The 21,962-nt window shown below is 44.6% G+C and overlaps 1 protein-coding gene across 1 annotated transcript; it reads left to right on the top strand.

The window, feature by feature from the left end:
* Positions 1-2,385: 2,385 nt before the first annotated feature.
* On the top strand, positions 2,386-11,455 carry pkdccb (protein kinase domain containing, cytoplasmic b). The gene is made up of 7 exons (XM_068726479.1): positions 2,386-3,109; positions 3,878-4,009; positions 5,771-6,042; positions 6,377-6,456; positions 6,773-6,880; positions 10,127-10,303; positions 10,673-11,455. Exons 1-7 carry the CDS (start codon positions 2,480-2,482, stop codon positions 10,777-10,779), a joined length of 1,506 nt encoding a protein of 501 aa, XP_068582580.1. The 5' UTR covers positions 2,386-2,479; the 3' UTR covers positions 10,780-11,455.
* Positions 11,456-21,962: the final 10,507 nt, after the last annotated feature.

The raw sequence follows: 21,962 nt of genomic DNA, 5'->3' as shown, positions 1-21,962 counted from the left end.
CGCGGTGCTGGAGCGCCAAGTCACGGATAGTGTGCATCGGTGCCTGCTTAATTGGCTCAGACAGGCGCTACAGCCGCTGTTTAGTGAGGACGTTATGAAGGTGCGCACGCAGTCACGCTGTGGTCCATTAAAACAAGCACCTCATTTGGACCTGCTGAGGTGAATTCAGGTGAAGCATGGTCTCCAATGTCCTTTATGTAAATCAATAAGCTTACCAATCAATAAGACTTAGATCAAAAAATATGATACACGTTTCTAATAAGACAATTAAGAGGTTAATGAGTAATAGCGGCTTCATAGAGCAGTTATAAGACAGTGATAAGAACAACTTTTGGGTTGCCAGGTTGTGAAAAATCCCTTTTTGAAGGACTGGACTGTTTGAACACTTAGAAAAAACAAAAAAGCTTTTATCATCAACGTGTGCAACTGCAGGCTTTGTATTAAAAAAACCTAATTAATGATGAATTAACACTTAACTAGATGGCTTATTAGAAAGTGAGAAAGCTGCATTATTATCAAATAGAAAAGTTGAACAGCAAAGGGAATTTTCACAAACCCAAAAGTTATTTTACTTATATAATTATAACTGAATTGTTAAATTACAAGTTAACCAATAATAAAAGCAGCACATTAAGAAGCCGTTATTATAGAAAGTAGAAGCCTATGTAGTCGAGTAATTCATCGTCATATTATCTTATTCTGTGCTAAATCCGTACCTGTGAATAAGCCTGCATGCATTAGTGAATGCAGTTTGTCAAAGAGTTCCCTCTGAAACGTAGTGAAATACAAAATAAGTAGCTTCACCGTTTCCCAAGGAAAGAAATGTGGTGAACTGCATTCATTGGTCCACTTTTAACATAATGCAGAAAAGAAGTGAGAAGATGAAAGATACAAAGAAGTATGACTTTGGGTTTTTCATTAAGAGCAGTGCATACAGAGAGGAGAAGCTATGACACAGCAGACCTGTGTGACTTTCTGCTAATGAGGCGGCCGCTGGTCTGGCTCTGGTTATAAATATGAATCATGGCGCTGGGCCCTTGTGTTTGAGGGGCCACCGTAGGGAAAAAAAAGGGAAATGATTTATTGGAAGGAAGGCAAAGATCGAGAGAGCGAGGGTGTGAGAAAGTTTAGTAGGAGCGAGATGAAAGTCCTATTTCATGCTTTTAAACGAGAAGCAGAGACATCTTTATTTCTATCGCAATAATTTATATCTACCAGTGCTTCAGTGAGTCATGATGCTCAAAAGTGATTCATCGCTGAGCCGCTATAAGACAGGGAATCAGTCACAGCTGGTCAATCTTTGAGTTCACACTCTCTTCACCATCTTCATGCCCAACTTTGTGTTTGTTTGTGTTTGTGCGACGTTGTCCTCAGATTCAAATAAAAGGCTCGCTGTGTCGCTGGTTGGCACGGCGTCTTCTCCACAGCTGACATGGCCAATGCCTCGTTGACTTCAGACACTGATTAACTTACACTGTGTAAGCTGCCACACACATGCACACACAAGAAACAAAAAAACACATGCATTCAAAGGCACGTACTGGATACCACACACACACACACACACACACACACACACACACACACACACACACACACACACACACACACACACACACACACACACACACACACACACATAATGAGAGGCTGAAGAGAGGGTGTTTGGCTTCTGGCTGGTACTGAGGTGACAGCCATGGTAATTTCCGGTGGCAGATCTCTGCCAGTGAGTAGTGATGCAGAGGGAAACGCTTCATTACAGCTCCAGCGCTGCCGAAAGATCTGTGGAACAAACACAGCTGGATGAATAATAAAAGATACAACAGGAAATAGAAGAAGACTGCGTGTAAACAAAGAGCATTTCTGTGAACTTGTGCAAACCTAATATTACTATAATGCTTCTGATCAGTAGTGAATCCACTTCTGAGTGATTGTTTTTGAGCGAAGACAAAAAGGTGTTTTGCTGCCACCTGTTGGACAGATGGTGACAGCAGTCCTCTGTCTAAAAGACTGTTTCATGTTGAACAACTTAATACGACAGTAATCATCTTTTTAATTAATTAACCAGCATGCGCATTTAAATAACTTTCTTTTAAATGTGTAATCAAAATGTATATTAAAATGTGATTATTTATTTGTTGTCCTATAATAAAACATACAGTTTAATATCCTCCCACGGGCTTTCTTCTTACGCTACGTGCCCTCCTGATTACTGTTGTAAAATCAGCCGCGGAGAGCGCTTCAACACGCGCACTGTGTGACAACATGAGGTCGAGCTCTCCTGCGAAGTTGTTCGGCGGGTGTAAAGTTACGAGCGGACAGGACACACCTCTAGAGGGAGTTCCCGGGGAGGTGGAAACGAAGGAGCTGATCACTTCTGCCGCAGAAAAGTCAGGCGTCCTTTTCAGTCGGAGCTGAGCGGGTCGCCTGCGGCCGTGCGTCTTTGTCAGCAGCAAGTAGCCGTGCCACGGAGAGGAGAATGCCCGGGATGGGCAACTCTTTACGCGCGGCTGCCCTCCTGGCTTTCGTTGTTCTCTCCATTCTGGTGTCACTCTTGATTAGCAGCGTGCAGCAGTTTGGAGCGAGAATATCTTACTTTTCAAATGCAACTGTTGCTGGTGATGAGGAGGAGTTCGCGTCCCTCCGCGGGGCGTTGATTTACCAGCTCAACGAGAGGCGCAAAGAAATCATTCCGCTGCTTTTACCTGAATATGATGATGATGATGATAATGATGGAAACGGACTACCCGGGGAAAGAGGACGTTCTCTCCACAATGACCAAACACAAGACTCCACTTTGGATTACAGTCTGTGGGATGAGATCACGCATGGCTCCAGGAGAGCGCATATGGATGAAATGGGTTGCGACTCTCTGGTGGACATGCAGCCGGTGGAGATCCTCGGGTCTGGATACACCAAACTGGTTGTCAAAGTGAATCTAGCCGGAGGTCAGCCGGTGGCGTTAAAGCTCGTCAACGAGCAGGGGATCGACATGGGGAAGTGTGTGGAGGACTTTAGAGACCCTCGAGGCTGTCGAGAGCTCGTTTCTTACAAGCTGAAGAAAGAAATAGTCCTGTTGCAGAGGCTGCAGCATCCAAACGTCATTAAGGTAAAGTGCTCCCTCTGCCTGCCTCGTGGGCATTCATTTAAAGACTTTTGAAATGGTTTTATACACCTAAATATGTAAGGTTAGGCTACCGTCCATATGGCAAAGCAACATGATAGACAATATATCTTAAAGCAAAGTTGTTGGAAAGTAGATCATTAGAAGTGCTGCTCACTTTAAAACACTGGAGCTAATGCTGGCATATTGTTATTAAGATTTTCCATAATCCATGTAGGGCCGTCCCCTGCTCACAGTTTCCTTTGTCTCAAACACACTGCACTGGATGAAAGGCCTCGCTGGCTCTGCAGGACCTTCCCATGTAATTAAATTAAATTCACTGACCCTCTTCTGACCTTTTGGGTCCAGTTCGGGAAGAGCAGACAATGTGCCTCTGTCCCCCTCTACAATCCCCGGGTTGCATCTGAAAACCCCCACAGAGTTTATTCACTCAAATCATTACGGCCCAATTTAGAACTAGTTTTGAATTGAACCGGCCAGTTTGTTTCTCCAGCGGCGTGTCCCAGCGGCTCAACCGATCAATTTCACAAGGAGACGGAGCACGTTCCCCTCCCGGCTAATTTGATTTCACTGTCACAAGTCAGAGCTACAGAGAGAACATCGTGTCCTCTCAATTCACCTTAAGACACTTCAGCCCGTCGCTTTCTCTAATGTCTACAGGGTGAAAAATGCAAAATCAAACATATGATTTTGATCCTTTTTTTTTGCTCTACTTCACTGTGACTAACCCACAGTTCTTCTACACTTCCACAGCTCAAAGGTCACTGTGCGGGAGCTGCAGGAGGAAGAGGAGGAGAGGATGGAAGAGTCACGGTCATTCTGGAGCAGGGGAATCCTCTCCAGATGATCCAGCTGCTCCAGAGTCCCTGGGAGGACAGATTCAGGGTAAGCGTGTTAGTTCCCGCTTTTCAGCTGTCGATACGCATGCCCTGTCATTCATCCTATACGCTGCGCTGCTCGCCGAGAGGCTGGAAGTCTCCCTCGCACATATTTGCACGTTATGCGTGTGCGAGCCCTCGCTTCGCTTTGGCAGGAGAGAAGGAGGTTGAAAGACAAGGGGGGCGGACATTTGAAACTCCTGGAGTTCTGACATCTGTCCCTCAGTGTATTTGATCAGCAGGCCGTGGTTGGAATGGAGATGGGTCCTGGAGTTAATCCACTGCAGGCTAGGAATGTCATCACACACACACACGCACGCGCGCGCACACACACACACACACACTAACACACACACACACACACACACACACACACACACACGCACACAGTTTTAGTCAACCCCCATCACAGGTATGCTCACAGTTGGAGTCAACAGAGGCTGAATTTGCACTCCAGGGATCCAGCGTGTGTGTGTGTGTGTGTGTGTGTGTGTGTGTGTGTGTGTGTGTGTGTGTGTGTGTGTGTGTGTGTGTGTGTGTGTGTGTGTTCTCGCGCATGGATGTGCTTGAAAGGGAGAACTTTTGGATTAGCAAAAGTAACATCACAGTCTGCCAGTATCATCTCAGCCATGGGCCTCATTTTGCTGCATCACCCAAATAGCCGTTCATAATACCCCCCCGGAGCCGCTCGGCCCCTTTCAGCTTGGTTGCATCTGCGCAAGCTACAGTAATCCGGGGGTGTTCGGCTTCGCCCCAGCCCTGTTATTACAGTGCTTCGATCCCACCAAGTGACGTTCAAGAGACTCGGAGCATTGCCTAGCGCTGCAGCTATGTTTGCAGTGTGACAGAATCATTTCATGCTCTGTCAGTGCGTGGCTAATGCCTTTCTGTTGCCTTTTGGTAGCTTACTTATTCTCTCGTTCTGTTTTATTGTAGGATTTTAAAGAGTGCTATAAAAGCAGTCTCAGGAAATGGCTTTCCAACGTGGCCGGTGAAACGCCTTGAAGGAGAATCATAATGCAGTGTTTTTTGCAAAGACTGGAGGGTTTTTTTATATATTTTTTTCCATTTTTAGCAATTTAGTGACACATTCATCCAATGTGTCACCTTTTTTCAGGGGAAAAAAAAACAACAAGTCAGCGTTTAGCTTGACCACCGAGAATGTTTTGGTTATTCCAGCGTTTTATTAAAGGCTTTTATTTGACAACAAGTAGCAGGAAGTTGGAGGTAAGTGTGTAATCCACCAACTTCTGTTAAAAACACATCAAACTAAACCCAATTCTACAGCTGCAAGGAAGGCTGCAAGTGACAATGTTTCTCATTACTGATTAAATCAGATTCAATAGTCTTGTAACTCTTTATTTTAATGAAACATGAAGAAAAAAAAAATCAGTTTTCTAATTAGATTTTTTGCTGTTTTTTTTTTTTATCTTCGATGGTAGTAAACTGAGTACTTTGGGGTTTTGGAAATTGTAATGAGCTTTTTATTCATTACAAATGTTATGCCCCAACAGATTAATCGATATATAGTATTCAGATTAAATTATGATGACAATAGCAGCCCAAATTGAATCCATAAAATTCCTACATTACAAAACAAAAACATATTAGATTTGAAATGATGTGAAACAGCAGCAAATCTCCTCAATGGAATCAGTGAATGTTTTATGAATAACTATGTAATATGTTTCTCTTTGACTGCGTTCATGTGCACTTAAAGAAATCACATCAATCCAGCTGATCAGGTTTTGATCTCATCTCCTCCCAGGTGTGTCTGGACCTGGTCCGGCTCCTCCACTTCCTCTCCCAGTCTCCTCTGGGCTCCGTGGCTCTGCTGGACTTCCAGCCCCGGCAGTTCGTCACCGTGTCTGGCGAGCTGAAGCTCACGGACCTGGACGACGCCAGCGCCGAGGAGACCTCCTGTCGGACGGACGCGGACTGCGGCCTCCAGTTCCCGCACAGAAACTTCACTCTGCCGTGCTCGGAGCGGGGCGTGTGCGTAGGCCTGAACGAGAAGAGGAACATTTACAACGCCTATAGGTGAGAGAAGCGACAGCTTTACTGCCCGTTGAGCGTGTGATGGATGGCGCAGCATCGACACGGACGATTGCTTTAACACAGGCCGAGTCCACTGCTAAGACCTTGCTGATAGTAAAGACGTACAGCTGGAAGTGTGCAGTTTGATGGAGGCGTTGTGATGAATAAATTGGTAGCTTCTTCTCTGTTTTTGAAGACGGGACAGCTTTATGGACTGTTTGTTTTAACACCGGGGTGGGACGAGTCCTGTTCTGTGGGAGCTATGTGATGGGGCTTGTCTGTCTGTCTGTCTTGTCTTTCTGTCTGTCCTGACTGAGTCGTCTTCGTCTGGCCCCAGGTATTTTTTCACCTACCTGCTGCCTCACCAGGCCCCGCCCGGCTTCACACACCTGGTAGACCACATCATGAACTCCACAGGTGAGGACGAGAGACGTCTTGACATGACGGGACGCTCGCTGTTGCAGATCGGAAAAAGCAAATCGCTCCATTATTGCAGTCGTGTAATGACGTGCCTCGCTATAAATCATTTTGTTTTTTTAATGAGCTCGACACGATGCTTCCTGACACGTAACAAGGTAATGAATATAATATCTGTTGAGATGACACGACTGGGATTAGACAGGAGAAGCCTACAGCAAGGGGAGGAAACAAATCATGAGACTTTATGCCTGTAGTCAGTTAGATCTTTTATCTGATTTTAATGTATTATGTGTGTGTGTGTGTGTGTGTCCAGGGGAGCTGAAAGCTGACATCAATCAAACGCTGGAGGCCTTTGAACACATCCTCCTCCTCTACAAGTCTGGCCTGCACCTGGACAACCTGCCTCCATCAGTAATCAGAGGTAAGAGCTGGTGGAATGAAGGCTGCTTTTTATGAAGTACAGTAGGCCCTGTTGTGGACCTATTCTGTTTTTGGAGAGAATGCTTGGCTCTTTTTTTTTTTTTTAGAGAGAGAGAGAGAGAGAGAGAGAGAGAAAGCTCACACAGTCTACACCTCTGTTTTCATTTTTTATCTTTAAAAAAAAAAAAAAAAAAAAAAATGAAGGGGGGGTGTTTCTCCCTCTCGGGCTGTTTTGACAGGTTTATTAGGCAGCTGGAATGAGAGGACAAGACCAACAAAGTGGGATTAATCCTGCATGTCTCTGGCTCAGAAAGCACAGTCGGCGTTATTCTGTTTAACCTTTCATGGAAGTCGTGTCGAGATTTTTTTTTTTTGTCCAACTTTTGAATTGTTTAACATACTTTCCCCTCACAGAGTCGTTGCGTAAAGTACTTTTTTGGAAGCGTGTTGTGTTCTCTCAGTAGAAGTGCTGGAAGTCCTTCACTTTTCTTCTCTTCAACTCCGCTCTACTGCAGCCCCCCCCCCCCCCCCCCCTCTTCTGTCCCCTCCCGCCATTCCTCTCAACTCTATGAAATATTAATAACAGAATGACTGGCTGCGTTCCTGCGGTGAGATTTTTTTCCGTCCCCCCAGATGCTGGACTGTTTATATAGCAGCGCTTTGTGAATTTAATCACAGATTCGGGGTAAAGAGGCCTGAGCGCTGAGGCTGACACCAGGAGGGAATGTTTTAGCTTAACAAGGAGGTGCCATGAGTCAACCCTGCTGCTGCTGCTGCTGCTGCTGCTGCTGCTTAGTGTGTGAGATAAGACCCCCAGAAATGTGTGAGTGAGTGTGTGTGTGTGTGTGTGTATTATTACTATATCGTGGGTATTTCAAACGGAGGTGGTTTCTTTGGGTAGAGGAAAACGTCTGGTAACGTTTCTTTAATTGGGTTTAGTCTCGAGGTTGACATGTTGGCAAATAAACACATTCATTTTTGTGCGGAGAGTAAGATGAGATGATTAATACCACTCCCCATACAGTGTCTGTGTGGAAATATGCAGCTACCGCCAGCAGCCGGTTAGACTGGAAACTAGCTACCCTGGCCCCGTCCAAAGGTGGAAGAATCTGCCGAGCAGCACCTTTTTTAAATATCACATTTTATCTGTTGAAGAGACTTTTCTTTTTTTAAGTCTCTGCTGGTTGAGATATAGCCCAGCACATAACCCCCCCCTCGTAACAATTCAGCTACTGATTAAACAAACAAGATATAATGTGTAATCAGTGAGCTTCAGAGGTGGTCTTACATGGATCTTTATACCATTAGACAGAGCCACGCTAGCTGCTTCCAGTCTTTGTGCTAAGCTAAGCTAACCAGCTTCATATTTAGTGTAGGGACATGTGAGTGCTATTAATCTTCACGTCTCAGAAAGCTAATAATAAGCACATTACCCAAGTGTTGCTTTAAATGATTAAATAACCAGCAGAGAGACGCAAACAACAAAGATTGTGCAATTGTGTGTATTAACGAACACATGGGCTCATTAATATGTCCGCCCCTTAAAGGGGAAGAAAGAGAAATGAAGCCAAAGACGCAACTGAGCTCGATTTAAAAAGAAGCCAACATGGCTCAGAGATGAAGTGTGTGTGTGTGTGTGTGTGTGTGTGTGTGTGTGTGATGGGGGGGGTGTAGGAGAGAAAGACACTCATCACGTTTTCATTTGAAACTGCTGACAGATGGAGGTTCATCGGTTAGGTGGATGTAACTGTTTCACAGCTGAGAGCGTTTGTGATTGGATGGAGATGTTGTGCGCTAAAAGGCAAACTGTGAACTCCTAAAGCGCTGCCATAAAAAAAAATTCTTTATATTAATAAGAAAGGAAGGTTGTTTACCCGCCGCTCATCTTAAACACAGAGCTTATATTCATACGTGTCTGTCTCCTCGACAGCTGAGGCACGCCACCCTTTAGCTCCCCAACAGGCCTCCTTTTTTTTTTTTTTTCCTCCCCTGAGAAGGATCCTCGAAACACTCCTTCTCCTTGTTCCCTTTGCTCGAACCAGAAGGCAGAGATCCTCGTGTCCTTTTCCTCCTAACAATACCCACACACACACACACACACACACACACACACACACACACACACACACACACACACACACACACACACACACACACACACACACACACACCAGCTCCTGCCATTTAGGAAGGTTAACAGTTTGTAACAGTGTGCCTTCCTCCTCCTCCGTATGGACTCACAGACTAGGCTTTTGTCCTGCTCTGGTGTGTGTGTGTGTGTGTGTGTGTGTGTGTGTGTGTGTTTCTTTCTTTCTCGTGGCTCCTGCTAATGTGTAGCAGATGATTTAAGAGCAGATCCACATGAAGTCTGACTGAAAGACTTATAATGATGAATGTAACACAAATGTCGGGGCAGCAGGAAGGTGGAGTGAAGAGATTTTTCAGCTCGTTAGAGAAAACAAATTGCTCTAAATGTTGTGCAACTATTTCTATCTTTTTTGGCTTTTTGAAGTTCCAGCTTTGTCCGTTTCACACGGTTTGCTTTTATTTCATGCCTGTGAAAGTAGATTTGATATCTTTTAGGTTTTGGACAGACAGAAGAAGCTATTTGAAGCCATCATCTGGAAAGTTATGATTATAAGAAATTGTGGTTTTTCACCATTTCGCACTTTTTTTTTTTTTTAAACCAATCAATTCAGAAAATAATTGGAAGGAATTAACCATTAGTTGCATCCCTATTGGTCATAAACACTGGCAGTGTAATCATTAATAAAGGTTCATGTTTTTTAGGTTTCTTGGTAACATATTTACATTATACATTCTAAATGCATCTACATTTCTTCCAGGGCACAAAGGTCCGTGTGAATGACTACCGTCTTTGTGTTTTTCTATCGTGATGAAACACAATCTTTCTTTGGTTTGTTTACAAAGAACCCGATCCGTTCTGTTGCTACTGCTGCCAGCTACCGTCCACGAGACTTTCCAGTCAATGCAACAGCTGAAAATAAGTTAATTTATCTGTTTTAAACTTGTCAATCATAACTATTTTAGGAATAGCTTTGAGTCAGAAAAGCTCTGACAAAGATGCTATAGTTTCACCTTTTGTTCTTGTCTGTATTCTGTTCATTCGATGCTGCACTGTATCAGTTTCCCCACAGGGATCCTTTAAACTTTCATCGTATCCTCAGAGAGCTCTTCTGAAATCTTTCTGTATTGAAGTTGCATCTCGTCCCTTTTTTGTGGTTAGACTACACCGTGATGCGAGGCATGGGGACCTCTGGGAACGCGGAGTACCGCTGCTGGCCGTCCTACAGCCAGCAGGGCTGCGTGCTGTCGGTCCACAGCGCCAGAGAGGCGGCGTTCATCTGTACCTCCCACTCTCAGTGCAACAGCTTCACTCTGAGCGGACGGAAGACGTGGACCGGTTAGTAAAGCCGCCGATGAACTCCTCCTTTCATTTCCTCTGCCTCGAAGTCCGTCAAATGTCTTTTTTTTTTTTTATTTCTTATGGATGTTTTCCAGCTTCAGTCTGTAAAAGTCATTACACAAATGAAATCAGCCAGATACTGAAAGCCCTCTATAATAAGCATGTATAATTACCCACAAAATCATGTCTGACTAAGACTGCTGAGTAAACACAGTCAGCAGCTGCTCTTGTAATCTTCCGATGGAGCTTTTAAAAGTTGAAATGTATACAGTTATTAAGTACATCGAGTCGAGACACGCTACGTTATTGAAGCTGCAGATGTGTGTTTAACGTGCCTCCTTTTTCTTTTTTTACCGTGCTGTGCAGGTCGGCTCCTGGCCTCCTTCAGCAGCAGCTTCAGTCATCTGGTGCCCGATGGGACATCAGAGGTGTACGTGAAGAAAACCAAAGCTCCCGAAGCTCCGACGGTGTGACCCAGGGACCTAACGGAACAATCCGGCTCCGGCTCCGGCCGAGCGAGACGAGAGATAAAAACCAAAAAAAATGTTGCGCTTAAGACGAGCGCCGCGTCCTCCTCGTGAACACGCTGAACGCTGCTCGGCTCTGTGGATTCTGCAGCAGGAGCGCGGAGGCCGGGGCCGAGGAGGCGTTTGAAGTGAGGCAAGTGAATGTGATGTATTTATAGGGCTTCTGCTCAGTGACTGTTTGATCTGCTTGCCAGCTCGCTGCCTCTGCCAGCTACTATTTAAAGGGATTTCCCTTCAGGTACAATTAAGGAGGGAGAGCCTTGTGCCCTCGACATGTTTTTTTTTTTTTTGTTCTTTCTTTTCTACCTTGTCTTTATTTGCCATGTGTGTTGGCTTTCGTCGTGAGGCCGGGTCCCCTCCTCGCATGATTTTTAAGCCAAAGAGGTAATAAGAACAGCCGCTGCAGCTCAGCGTTTGAAGCCCGAGGACGAGAAAAGAAAACTAGCTCTTATACAAATACACTTTGATGTTAATGCGCTGAGGTTGCGGCTGTTTTTTCATGGTTCCCTGGCTTAGCTGCGCTGCGGTATGTGATGGCAACAACCATGTAAGCATTTCCACATTAACAATGAGCAGAGATGATAAAAACCATTCCCGAGCAGTCTGTTGTTTGTTTTTTTTTGACATACTTCTGTAAACTTAGTTTGCATTGCTTAGTGCATAAATATTTATATGATCAAATGAAATGTAATTGTTCTTACATGATTGTGCATTTTATCTTACGTGCACCTTGTGGGTGAAAGTTTTATTTTCAATGAAAAATTATTCACTTCAGTGTTTTTTTTATACTTCACTTTTTGTAATTGTACAGTTTTACAATTTTGTAATTATATAAAGGTATTGTTTCTACTTGCTGCTGTGATTGATTTATTGTGTTAAGCCTTTGGCTGTAACTCTCAGCCTGTTTATTTCTCATTAGCACCTTTTGCATGTGTGTCGGCGGGGGAGGTGGACCTTGCATGTGTGTGTACTGACCTGGTTTTTGTGTGTGTGTGTGTGTGTGTGTGTGTGTGTGTGTGTGTGTGTGTGTGTGTGTGTGTGTTTTAAATCCTTTATCTGCTCACATGCCCCCACATCTACAACCTGTAGCCCGCCTGAATGAAACCTACGGCGCTCCGCATAGTTTGCACAATACCAGAGGAATGCATTCAAATGCCACGTCATGCTGAGCTCATTATGAGCCTTAATTAATACATGTAAATGAGCTTACTTACCTTCCCATTCTCATGGTGAGAGAGGGGGCATTACTGTTAGACAAAGGCAGTCATCGGGACAATCGGAGCTCAATCTGCGGTTTGCACACGAATGGGCTTGCCATCTGTGCCTGCCAGGAGGAGCCGGGTGAGGTTGAGATAAGGGTGGCGGGACTGCAGGGTGGCAGGCTGAAGGATTTGCAAAGTCAGGACTTGTAGCAGCCACAGAGTCTGGTGGGAGAGAGAGAGAGAGAGAGAGAGCAGACCAAATACCAGGGATGTCCTGATACGAGCCAGATGCTTTCGTAATAGCTCATCCAGCACATGTTTCACTTAGGCGGGGGATCGAATTGAAGAAATACAAAATAAAGCAAAAAGCAAAGGGAAAAAAACAATACATCTTTGAATGTAATGACTGATTTGCCGTTGAGCTAAACCATTACTGCTAACTTGAAAGGGCACGTCCTGTCTACAAATTACACTTTTACGGCTGAGACACCGGGGAGGCCTCGGGGTCCTCTTTGCCTCATGTTGGCCCCTTGTTGTCTGAACAAAGCTGGCTGATTAGAGTCTGATTGTGGAGATAAGAAAGTCTGAGCGACATTAGATAAGAGCAAACCAACTCACTGGACCAACGCGGCAGGACTGACTAGAGGGACTGGTTGGATGGTGGGGAACTAATCCCCACCATGTTTGTTTTAGCTGAGCTTTTGTAAATAGACTTAAAACTGCAGAGAGACACAGAAATCTACGGCACACAGTGTCTTTTTCCCTGTCATGGGGGGGGGGGGGGTCACGACCCGTCCCACTCTGTCAGGGTAAGTAAATTAAAAGGCAATCTTAACCTAACTAACCAATCAGCGAAGGCTACGAGCACTGGCCAATTAGAGGCAGAGTAAGGTGGGTCATGACCTCGCCATTCTTAAAAAAAAAAAAAAAAAAAAAAAAAAAATGGACGCATGTTAAAGGTAGAGGTAGAGCTGCCATGATCAGTTTGCTAGTTGTGTTTGTACGGATCAAACAAAGGTTGAAGGTGTTAATCAGTGAGCGTTAGAGGTGCCGGTAGGTGGATTTTGTTACCTCTTTGTTAACTGTTAACCCGTAAAACGTTTAAAACATTTATTCACAAGTAAGGCCTCCACAGTGGCGATAGCGAACACGCTATCATAAGCTCTACTTCATTCATATGTACAGCTGCTGCTCATCCTCCTCATCGTCTCACTGGTTTTGTCTTGACGCTCCTTTTCCACAGAGCCAGTGGGTGTTCTTGCATCGCCTGTACAGCATGCTCATGATTTATGATCAAATGTTTAGAAACGAATGCAGAGCGGTGGTCCTATTCATCTTTCATTCAGTTTGCATTTAGTTTATGTTCACAGTCGACGACGCGTCGTTCTTCCTGGACGTCAGATATCTGCGGTTGTTTCAGAAGAGACGTAGTTTTTGTGTTCTCAGTTGAGTCTGAAAGTATTCCCTTTCTTCCCTCTGATTTTGTTTATTTAGCTGGAAATCTGCGTGGAGGTTTGAAGGCTGAGCTGCTCTGTTTGTTTTCTCATGAAAGTCTTTTTTTTTTTTTGTTTAGGGATGTTTTCATATTTCGCATTGTGGTGAAACTTTCAAAACAATCATGTGGTGCCGCTCCCCTCATGTCCATGTGTGGTACACTGGTCCTCTGTTTCTAACCGTGTAATTGACAAGTTGGTCTTTTATTTTTATTTTTTTAAGGTTCAGCGAATGAGCGGGGGGAGGAGACGGTGTTTTACTCGGCTCCATACCTCCTCCATGTCTGTTTTTTTTAAGTTTCCAGTTTCACCCGACTGGTTTCCGTCAGGTTTTTATTCATGACCTCCATCTGGAAATAATATATGTTCATGAAAACAAGCCATCAGCAATTTTAGGGAAGAGTTTTGTGCGTGCATATATGTGGTGCATATATATGTGTGTGTGTGTGTGTGTGAGAGAGAGGGACATTAGGGGCCTCTTCTGTAGCGTTCAGGCTCAAGCAACGCAACAGTGTTAGTGCAGTGAGAAGGACATGTATGAGTAAGCTAAGAACCAAAGCCTCCAAACCTCCTCTCCTAAAATCCTGCTGCTACGCATTTGTGGTCTGGCTTAGGTCTTTGATTCAAATGCAAAGTTAGTCATCAAAATGTAAGAAACCGCAGTCGCTGGGAGAAATTACGCGTCGGGCAGGTCTCTGGCAAAAAAAAATGTTTGACCCCGGCTCGTTCTAAAAATATGCGTTAACTCGCTGAAAGCCGGCATAGTTCTTGCAGGAAAGAAGATCTGGCGTGTGTTTAAGTTGCTCGCGGGCCGGTGACGGCAGAGATAGAGCAGATATTCATTGACTCCGGGCTCACGGAACACTTCAGTGCCTGTCCGCCGCCTTGGCCGCGGTACACAGGAGACCGGCCGGTCACACCTGAGAGCCTCAGAAGAGTAGCCAGACATTTAGCCGGGCCTCTGTCCCCGAGCACAGAGGCTTCTTAGTTTTCAGGTCGCTGTCTGTATATCTAACTGTCTAACTAACTATTTGCTTGTCTGCCTGGAGAGCTGATACAATCTCCTTTAGAGCCATAATGGCTTTGGCAGGCCCCGAAGGAGAGAGAGAGAGCAAGTAGGTGTGTGTGTGTGTGAGGAGAGGTTTTCATTTCTGGCTGTCTGTGTTGGGAGGGGTGGTGGTGGGGGGTGGGGTGGGGTGGGAGGGGGTATTTGGCTGGATCATGTTTTAAAAGCCCTGAAGTTAACCCCAGTCAAAAGGTTCATGCCTACCACTAAAGCCACGGAGGCATCTTGAAAGGTGTGATCGCTCTGCGTTGTATCCAGTGACATCTCCACAGACCCTCTGCAGAGTCTGCTGGCATACAGTGACTCTGATTACTGCAGCGCTGCACAAACAACCTCCAACTGGAGCACTGCAATAACAAAATAAATAAAGGAAAAAACAGATTCAGAGTCAGCTTTTTGAAGATAATATATTGATCTGGGTGTCGTCTCCCCTCTGAGCGTCTGTGTTTGGGTAGCGGCTCACTGTGGTGGTGTTGCAAACCCCCTCTTTGGTTATGAGATCCCCACATGTTCTGCTGCTCTGCATTCCCTCCAACTACAGCCCAGCAGCAGTCTGGGTCATTTTTCTTTTGAACCTCCCCCTCTCTCTCCCCCCCCCCCCCCTCCCACCTCTCTTCCTCACCAGTCCATCCATCATACAGAGTGTCTGAAACCTCCTTTCACCCCACCCGTCCACCCCTGTTGCTGGCTGCTGCCCTCCCTCTCCGCTTGAAAACGCTCCTTCAGGCCAAAACTCTCCACAGTTCTACTATTAATTTAGGCCTCCGCCGCCGCTGTTAAATTGTTCCACTCCGTGCATACATAGCTTCAACCCTCCATCAGCGTCGTCCTCCTGCCAGTCCTCCGCTGCTCCCGTCTTCTTTCCAAGTCACAGCCCACAACTGCTGTGAAGCATCTGGAGTTTCCCCCGTCTTTCAACTGGCTGAGACCTGAGGGCAGGGCTGCTGAGGATCAGGAACTCTCTGTGTGTGTGTGTGTGTGTGTGTGTGTGTGTGTGTGTGTGTGTGTGTGTGTGTGTGTGTGTGTGTGTGTGTGTGTGGCTGACTAAAACTGCTGTTCAAATCAAAGTGGCTGCCTTTTGTTGCATGCTCTGGAATCCCCTCCGTCACACCTCGGCCGTTTCCCAGCAGGGGGACTGGTGCCCCCAGCCAGAGGAAGACTTCCCTCTTTACAGTTAATCCTCTACCGGAAATACACCACGACCCCCCCCCCCCCCCCCCCCCCCCCCCCCCCCCTCTGAGTCACACAATTATATTCAGCTCATTGCATTCAGGAAAGTTTAATTAGTTTTAATTTCAAACACACAATCAAGGTTGGCCCTCATGTTACGCTGAATACTGGACATTTAATTCCACCCACAATTAACAAACATCCTGCTCACAATAATCTCGTTCATCTTTCACTGTTGACTTTTAAAATAGTTGTACTGTGACAGCTATGCATATATATATATATATATATATATATATATATATATATATATATATATATATATATATATATATATATATAACCCTATGAGAAGAGGAAGAAAGCCCTTCATCACGATCCAAAAAGCACTTTATTTATTTCCCCTTTTATTCGTAAATATACAGTCTTAATTTTGGCATTTTACATGTTATATATACAGTATATATATATATATATATATATATATATATATATACAGTATATATATATATATATATATATATATATATATATATATCTGATACAGACAGTATACAGTAGCGTCTTGTAATCCTTTGGAATGAGCACTAATAGTAGACATGACAGGGATATAAAAATGAACTCATTCTAACGCGTTCGCTCTTCCTCTTCCTCTTCCTCTTCTTCTTCTTCTTCTTCTTCTTCTTCTTCTTCTTCAGTGAAGAGCAGCTTCAGGTTGTTAAACCCGGGGAAGCTGTGAAGAGAGCTCTTTGCCACAAGTCCCCAATTAGGGTTCTGCCCACACGGCCATAAAACAGTTAGTGGAATCATTCAGAGGCTGTTAGATTTAACACTATTAAGAGTTCATTAGTACCTGCATACACAACTGCTCCCGCCATGGGAGGGTCATTAACATAAACCTGTTAAAGTATACTGTAGGCCAGAGGCCCTTTCACCCAAATGAATGAAGCATTGCTCCTATGTAAAAAATGTAGATGTATAAACACACTATTTTATGTTTTATGTGGTGTGAGAAGAGTACATCATAACTGTTGAGATGGTCCAAACAACGCAGGTTTAAACTTAAACCGCTGTTAAACTGCAGCTCACCTGGTAGCAGATTATCAATCTCATATGGAAGGTATGAGGACCACCTGATTAATTATACATTTTAAAACTGGTTAAGTAAAAATCAGATTTGATAAAATCCTGGTTAAAAAAAATCTATGAAATCTATCTTTCACGGAAACCATGAATCACAGTATGGTGCTTATATAATATGCAGCACCATACACACACACACACACACACACACATTCCATTGCATATCGGTTTACGTTGCATTGAACGCGTTAGCGATCCGGGAATCAACATCAGACACCATCCAGAGTGTGTGCAATGCAGAACATTAAACACACTACTGTGAACCTCTCTCTAGATGAAAGGCAGTGTGTTGTGAAGCCTCTTTATATTTATTGACCATGAACAACTGCTAGATAGACTTACTTTTGACAAATGTTAATGTGTCTAATTATATCAACAATTTACCAAACGTGTTTCACAGGGATCCACATTAGGCCCCATTCTATTTTATGACATTACCAATAATATCGCCGGCAGACATTAACATGCTGATGACATGATTTAACTCTAAATATATATATATATATATATATATATATATGGCCTTTAATAACAATATATAACTAGATGTTTTCTTGTGCAAGCAATGTAAATTATTATGATCTGTACACACCATTGACATGTTTAATAGGCTATAATACGTTTTTTTCGGCTTGGAATTTGCTGAAGTTGAAAGTCAACATAGCCAAATGTTAAACATATGAATTATACAGAAGCAGACTTTGTTTTTCCGCATTGCTAATATGACACAAAGGTCCCTTGAACTAGGAATCCTAGACCTCTAGTCTCCTAATGTTTAATTCCCTTTTACCACCATTCGATTCACTGCTGCTGTTCCTTTAATGGCTCTCGGTGCCTTATTGCTGTAGGATCTCTCTATAGTTTGCGACGCGTTATTGGTGTTCTTACCTCTCTCATCATTCATGTTATTGTAAAATATTCATAACTGACTGCAACAATAAGCCTACAGGATAAGTGAACACAGATTCACAGCCTCACTGTTTCTTGTGTGAAGGTAAACTGCGTTGAGTCCTGAAAACTCATAATAAACCACTTTACAATCTCATTAAGCATCATTTTGGACACTCTGGGGTACATTACCTCAGCCAAAGTAATTGCACGCGATCACTGCAGAGTGGAAACAGTCACAGTGGTGGACGGTCCACTTTCTGTTTACCGGAGCGAGAGGGGTCGAGAGGTCTTTATGGGGTGAAGGTTTAGGCTGCGTTTGCAAAAGGGCCTTCCAGCTCCTCTGCAAACAAGAGCTTGAGACCAAACATCAAAGCTGGTCCTGGTGTGAAGGCTGGGTTGCTGTGTTAAGTTGGAGGGTGGGGGGGGTGGTCACTGACAGGTCAGGAGGACAGATAACAGGACAAGAAACCCCTCCAACCTCTCATCCCCCGTGTTCTCTCAAAACCTCAAGATAACCCTTGTCGCTGGCACTAAACCCTAACCTCGGTGACACCGCTCCTGCTGGACAAGTCTTCCATCTGACCCCGCTGAGTCACATGTCTGGACCTCTCCCTCGCGCTAATCCTCCCAGTCAAGTGACAAAGGGTCAGCCAAGCAAGCCGAAAAGTAATTCAGGAATGAGGGTTTGGAAAGGTTGACGACGAGCTTAATCAAAGCCGCGCAGCGGTAAGTATGTTCTGGGGAGCATTTGTGCGCTGAAGTGGGCCAGTAATCTGTGGAGCATTATGAAGTGTCTGGCAAAGCACTTTCCTTTGTCTCCTCTGTTATGAAAAAGGCTTTGGAAAGAGAGAGAGAGAGACGAAGAAAGCTGGCTGTGATTTTTGGTTCCCCTGCTTTACCCTTCGTGGATTCTTCTTCATGTTGCCTCGTAACTTCTCGTCTCTCCACCACAGAGAGAGCTTTCTGTCTGTGTTTCTGCTTCCCTGCCTGTCCGTCTGCGTTCTGTGGAAATTGGCAGCAAATGCAAATACTCTGCAACATGGCCTCTGGCCTATTTATTAGAAATAAAACAGACCATTGAGTTTAGATTTAGCTGTCAGAATTGCAGTCTTGAGTTCAGAATCACTTGACCCTGGACATTTCTTGATATCCAGGCCACTTGAGGAACTGGAGACAACAAAGGATTTCTCCTGATGTGATCAAGCTACTATTCGCTGAGATACAAGCGCCCCCAGCTGGAAACAAAAGCCACTACAGCCAAAAAACAAATTCTGGAGGAACGCCAGGGTTTGGCCAACCTGTCTCACGGGATAAGAAGTTTACTGGAACTGTTTTCTGTTACAGGCTCAAGGGATAAGGAGAAAAGTACACCGGAAAACAATCATTTTATGGTGAGTTTGTGATCTGCCTTCTTGTTTCGTTGCAGGAAATCTGAAATAAAAACAGTTTTCTTCTATTCTAATGGTGAGATATGTGTTGTAGATATAGGAGGAGTAAATGAATCGCATGTAAGAAGGCCTGCCATATCTGAGAGAAACAGTATCTCACAGGTCTGTTAGTTACAAATTTAGTATCCAATGGCACAGTGTGCAACGTTTGATTGGCATATCCACTGGCCACTGGTCAGATTGTTGAGAGAGGGAGAGAGAGAGAGGGGGGGGGGGGGGGAGGGGAGGACGAGGAGATAGAAAGTAAAGTAAGTAAGCTAAACAGAGGGAGCGTAGGACAGCGTAGAGCCTAAAACAGAGAGTCTGGCCACCAGAGAGACTGCAGTAACAGCAAGGAGACACCGAGTCAGAGGAAGCAACAGGCTGCCGAGAGAAGACGCCGTCCAGCTCCTCCTCTCTCTCTGGACATGTCTGACTGTGAGGAGCTACCAGTGGGTAAGAAAAACACCAAGAGCATGTCCTCTTGTGGACATGTGCACACATCTGTGTTCAAGAGAGATATATATGAGGTGCGTGTCTGAGCATACGTGCCTGTGACTTGTTTGGATTTGTATGTTTGAGGGAGGGGGGGTGGGGGGTCTCTCTCTCTCTCTCTCTCTCTCTCGGCCCATCCTGTTTTAGTCTAAGCCCTCCACTGGGACAGCTCACCCGGCAAGTATTCGGCCTGCAAAGAGGAGCTGGTTCAGTTTTCGGCCCTTATATGGAAACTCGGGGCGAATTCCTCCTGATGAACAGAAGGCTGAGTGACTGCAGACATTTTAATCAGAGATATTGTAGAGAAGCAAGAACGTTTGCATGGATGGATGGAGGTGTGAAGGGAGAACAATTCGTGGATACAACACAGCACTGCATGTGACCTGGCTGTCCCAGGGTTTAAGGGGACAAATGGTAGAAAGATGTGTTGTGTGTATGTGAAGGTGTATGCGTGAGAATGTCTGCATGCTGTGTGTGTGTGTGTGTGTGTGTGTGTGTGTGCGCAGCTAAGCAGTAAGTAAAGGGTCATTTCCCACAAATGCAGCTCAGCTGAGAGAGCAGATTATGCGCTTACTACCGCCGACTGACAGACCAACAGAAACAATCGCTTATAAATAGAAAGCCTTGTCCCCTTCGCCTCGTCTTCCTCACTCGCTCACGTTTCAGTCTCTTGCCTCCTTTCCTTTTATCTCATCTCTCCCTGTCCTTTTTATCTCCTCTTTTTCCTGTTTCCTTTCCTCTGGGACTCGGTCCAATGCTCGAACTCCCTCCTCAGATGAAGCAACATGACTCAGCAGGAGGACAACTGTATGATGTTGTCAATTAAAGAGCCAAGAGCTGCCAAGACTGTTGTTGTTGTTGCAGCTGACCACACCTCCGTTATCTATCGCTTCATGGATGCATTTGCCAGTAAATTACATAATTCTTTTTGAACTAAATCACTGTTATTTACTTATTGGCACTGGAATGCCTTAAACTAAACAAACTGATGAAATGACTTCCAGCTTTATGATGCATTTCTTCCCACACTGGTTAACAACAGTTCAACCAATATCCTACCTCGATGTATTGCCTCCATTAATCTGTATCACACGGAGATAACTATTACAATCCAACATGATGATGTATCAAAGGGCGACAATATTTAATATCTAATATTTTTAATTAGTTGTAAAGGTTAAACAGCCTTATCAAACTGTACGTTTTTGTAGTTTGTGTCTTACTTTAAGGAAACAGCACTTGTAGAAATAAACCAGTAGGTGACAGCGAGCCAGTATGAGTGAGACTGAAGCAGCTAAATGGTAATTCGGCTATGATTTTTTAAAATTATATTTATTATTTGATTTGTCTGCCAGAGTTGCATTTTAATGTTTCAGTACCAAAATAGCAGCGGTTCAGCATATGTCCTGCAGGGGGCGGTCTTAGCACATTATATGAACGGTGCCTCTTGATAGTGGGGTGAAGGAAAAGCACAGGGTCATGAAGAGTGGGAGGTTGACAAGGATTGGGTTGGGAATACAACAGGGGAGATGAGATGCAAACGTGGAGTAAATTAGAGAGAACACAAGAAGGGAAATGGAAGGGGAGTAAGGAAGAGAGGAGGTAATAAGGAGACATGGGGGAGAGATGAAGGAGGCCGAGGAGCTTCAAGGAGATCAGTTCAGCGGAAAGATGAAAAGCAGCGTTGGCTGCTGTGTGTGACAACTGAGACTTGTGAAGGCATCAACGGGGGCTGACGCGTTTTAACGTGACAGAAAATCTTCCGTGTGTGTGTGTGTGTGTGTGTGTGTGTGTGTGTGTGTGTGTGTGTGTGTGTGTGTGTGTGTGTGTGTGTGTGTCTCAGAAATGCAGATGAAGACGATATCATGGCCCGCTGACGTCAGCGCTCTCTCCATCTGTGCCCTGAATTTAAGGACAAGTAGCTTTTGCTGATGTTGAACCTGTTCCTCGTGAAATGGGTCGCTTGACGCACGGGTTTGAACACAAGTCACCTGCAGTGTTTTTAGTGTGTGTGTGTTTCACGTGAGACACGAGAGGAAGAGCGTGACCTCCACAACCCGTGCATCGGAGTGAACTCTGCAGCAGACGGCAGATTCCCTCAGCAGAGTTTATTTTCGGCCGCATCGATCGGGGATCTTGAGTTGCTGTGACTTTGCAAGGAAACGGGAGAGGAGAGTCAAGCAAGAAAAATTGAACAATAAAGCAAAAGAAATAGTATATATTTACTGTGTGTGTGTGTGTG

This window comes from Cebidichthys violaceus, unplaced genomic scaffold (genome assembly GCF_023349555.1).
Source record: "Cebidichthys violaceus isolate CVI_PGR_0920_01 unplaced genomic scaffold, fCebVio1.0.p SCAF_39, whole genome shotgun sequence".
NCBI classification, from domain to species: Eukaryota; Metazoa; Chordata; class Actinopteri; order Perciformes; family Stichaeidae; genus Cebidichthys; species Cebidichthys violaceus.
The sequence above is the reverse complement of the archived record's forward strand: the minus strand, read 5'-3'. Positions and strand labels throughout refer to the sequence as shown.